This window comes from Gasterosteus aculeatus, chromosome Y, assembly GCF_964276395.1.
Source record: "Gasterosteus aculeatus chromosome Y, fGasAcu3.hap1.1, whole genome shotgun sequence".
NCBI classification, from domain to species: Eukaryota; Metazoa; Chordata; class Actinopteri; order Perciformes; family Gasterosteidae; genus Gasterosteus; species Gasterosteus aculeatus.
The window spans coordinates 14,931,572-14,935,098 of NC_135709.1; the positions used below are offsets into that span (position 1 = coordinate 14,931,572).

At 45.5% G+C, this 3,527-nt stretch overlaps 1 protein-coding gene across 1 annotated transcript; it reads left to right on the forward strand.

Annotated features, from left to right (window-relative positions):
• The first annotated feature begins 1,437 nt into the window (after window positions 1-1,437).
• LOC144391238 (uncharacterized) lies at window positions 1,438-3,510 on the forward strand. The gene is made up of 8 exons (XM_078097828.1): window positions 1,438-1,478; window positions 1,626-1,721; window positions 1,815-1,895; window positions 1,998-2,097; window positions 2,173-2,233; window positions 2,437-2,590; window positions 2,671-3,020; window positions 3,228-3,510. Exons 4-8 carry the CDS (start codon window positions 2,010-2,012, stop codon window positions 3,508-3,510), a joined length of 936 nt encoding a protein of 311 aa, XP_077953954.1. The 5' UTR covers window positions 1,438-1,478; window positions 1,626-1,721; window positions 1,815-1,895; window positions 1,998-2,009.
• Window positions 3,511-3,527: the final 17 nt, after the last annotated feature.

Sequence of the window (3,527 nt, forward strand, 5' to 3'; positions counted from 1 at the left end):
AAAGTGTGTACCTGAACGCACCAAACGCGCGTGTTTGGAATTTCTAAAAGCCGGCTCCCATTCGCATTCACTTTGCAAAAGTATGCCCCTACTGTTATTCAATATCAGCTTATTATATTCACCCAAGTCATTAATGCACTAGCCTTTAGTCTTTAGCATCTAAGGCCTTGCCTCATGGCCGACTGCCAGCACCACTCTAAATTTTCCTAAATCTACCTATCACAGAATTCATGAAAAAGGTTCTGTTTTACCTTGTTTGTACCCGTGGTACTTGCAGTCAAACCTCTCAGCAACGTCTTCCCCCAATCGAGAGCCCCACGTTGGGCGCCAAATGTTAGGGTTTCGGAAAGCTCTCGAGGGAGGCCTCACTCCTTGTTCTCGCCCCGGCCGGAAACGAAGAATCAAAAGAGTCAGCTTGCTTAAATTCAAAAATCAAAAAGTATTTAATAACTAAACAACGTTATAAGGGATACAATTACAAAGTGAAATACTAAGCGAACAGTAAAATATTTCGCGAAATAGAGAATCCTCTGAGCAAGTCTAAAGCGACTTATCAAAGCGGCTGCAGGAGAATTCTAACAGTCTTTTCCCCGCTTTGGTCCTTTGAAAACTCTTGAGGTGTGTCTTTCTTGGTGCATTTGAATGTCATTGGCTTCTTCTTCAGAGTGTCCCCTCCTGGACTGTCCCCTTCACGTCGAGGTGTGAAGCTGCAGCTGTAACCTGAAACCTCTCTGTACTATCTGTCCCTCACATTCCAATGCACTCAATGTAGATACAGTTGGCTTTATGCCTCAATGAGTGAATTTAACAAAGCATGCATAGTTTAAGTCTTCATCTTATAACTAGTACACTTTAATTACAACAACCCATCATTAATGATCCCCGTTCATCACACTTCATCATAAGATCTAAGACAGTTCATGTGGTTCAATTTTCAAGACATTTGCCTCAGTCGGCTGCCTTACATTAAGTTGTTCATTTATTACCTGACAGGAGAAAAAACTCCCAAAAAACCCTCTTTGGGGATAAAATTGGGAGAAATCCATAAAGGACGGCAATTAGCATCCGTCCCCAGGTTTTAACATCACATTGTGACAGAATGTTAATGTGTACAGTGTTATTATGATTTAAATGACTATGAATTGTGTTTGATTGAAATTGTATTTACTTCATCTAACATGTTAATGTAATACCTCATATCTAACATCACACAAACTATAATTCTAACACTAAACATTATTACACGTACTATAATTTCCTGACTAGGGGTGCACTTCTGGCTTAAATCCCTAACACTATCGTCATAAATACACATACAAAACAGACTTAATATCGCAAATGTGTAATATGTGCTCTCATGCAGCTTGTATACATGAATATTTTTCGTTTGCATTCACAGCACTAGTGATTCGAATAGTTCCAATTCTGACAGACTACCGACTCATTTACTGAACCAGCCCCATGCTGTTCCTGCAGAGGTACACTGACATCAGATCTACTCTCCAAAACGGCTTTCTTGTAACTAGAAGGCCAACAATCCAAATCCTGTTCACTTTGTAAAACACTGTTTTTAAATGACATCTTCTCTCATATCGGTTTACCTTCTCCTCCTCCCTCCTCCGCAGCAAACTCCAGGAAGAAAAAAAAAGAAATGCTTGAGGAGTCGCAAAGAGAGGAACAAGCTACGCCCAGAGAGAGTCCAAAACGCTGCGCAGCCGAAGGTCCGGCAGAGCGGCACAAAACAAATCAGAGCACGACACGGCTTTCCTGTTTAATGACTGGAGACAAGACTAATTAGTGAACAGTCTCTGCAGGAGTCCAAGCTGCCCCGAGAGGACGCAGTAAAAGAGATCGCCCAAGAGAGGCCCGTAGGACGACACGGGAGGAAAGGGCAGGTACGAACAGAGGGAGGGAACGAGTTCAGGAGAGAGCGCCGGGCCACAGAGGGAGGGCAGAAGATAAGACTCGTCTCTTTTGGTATTTCCTCCTTTGTGAAGGCAAATGGCGCGATGGGAAAAGCGCTGATCCCTCCCTCCCAACACTCGCTCCGGGGAGGTCAGTCAGGTGACTTTGTGGCAGGGCAGCGAGCCGGTCAAGGTAAAGACCCAGGTTAATCTGCCATTTTGACTTTGACTCTCTGCTATTTCCAATGGGCTTTATTCTGCGTTGTAGGAAGACGGAGAAATGAAAGCTGCGTACAGGGCGGCAGCATGTCCACATCTCCACACGTCGGGTAACATTCATTTAGGAGGCTCAGCCTTTCTCACACCCTCAGTGTCCTAATCCACAACTACTTTAGAAATTGTTTTTTCCAGGTAGTTTATGGTGAATATTTCCTGTTGACTTCCACACGTGACGGCACTTAGTCATGAATCATCGTTGCAGTAGGAAATGTCCCGTCGAGCAGTGAACATGGTGCGTGGCTTGCGTTCTCAGGCGACCCGGGGATGTGCGCGGGACAGTGGAGGTGTTCCTCCCAGCTGCTGCACGTGAGTGCTCTCCTTCCACCGTCGCCCCAATTCTGTGCATTGTAACGAGCCAAATCACAGCTGCACCCGGCGATCCTTCGCCTCCTACGAAGACTACAGAGGTTTGTCCAAAATGTATTGTTAATTTAAGCATGCAACAAATTGTACATCTTTTCCAGTAAAACTCTTCTTTCTCTTTCAGGGCGGCCACCTTCCCTTACGGCGCCACACAGGCAAGACACGGAGACTTTGTGTCCTCAACAAGAGACGTTTACCACATGTTGAGGCACATTCAGATTTTGAAAGTTATGTTATGTTCTTCTTCGTCAGGCCTCCGTCATCTACGTACGCCAAGATGATTACGACCGTTGTCCCAAAGCGTTTGCTGTCCAGTTTCACCGCTGTCTCTTCTGCGGGTTTGTCATTGTTGACATGTTGCCACCTCGGGGAGCAGAACCACAGGGATCTCGCTCTTGTCGCCCTCCAGAGAGAAACCAGAGCACATAAAAATGTGTTTGTGCCCCTGGGGGGCACAGACCTGAGAGGGAGAAGGTACCTACCCTAGAAACCCTCTTGTGTACTCTCTCTTTGTCTGTCTTGATCCCTCTCTGTCAAATGCTCAAGTTTCTATTGCGGTACAAATACTGGGAAATACACCTTGATCTCTGTGCAACGCCTAGAAGAAAAGCATATTGCCTTTTAACCAATGTTTACAGTGTTTGAAATATTTCCTGTGCTTCTTTTTTTCAATTTCCTCAGACTATGCAAAGACACCTCGGAGGGCAAAAGGCAGCCGAGTGTTTTGTCCCCAGTGTCGAGGCCCTCAGGCCTCATGAAGATGGAGCCTGCGCATCCACAGAGGGACACCGATGGGAGGCTCCAGGTTGAGAACATCAGGCAGTATTACCCCGGAAGAGAAAGCCAAATAACTACTGCAGCGACCACAAGATCCTCACAGACTGCTCTGCTGTGGAAGACAATATTTGGAAGCTGGCAAGGACAGATTAAGATTATTCTGATCAGGTATGTGAAGGTCCTCTGATGGATGGAAGAATGTGA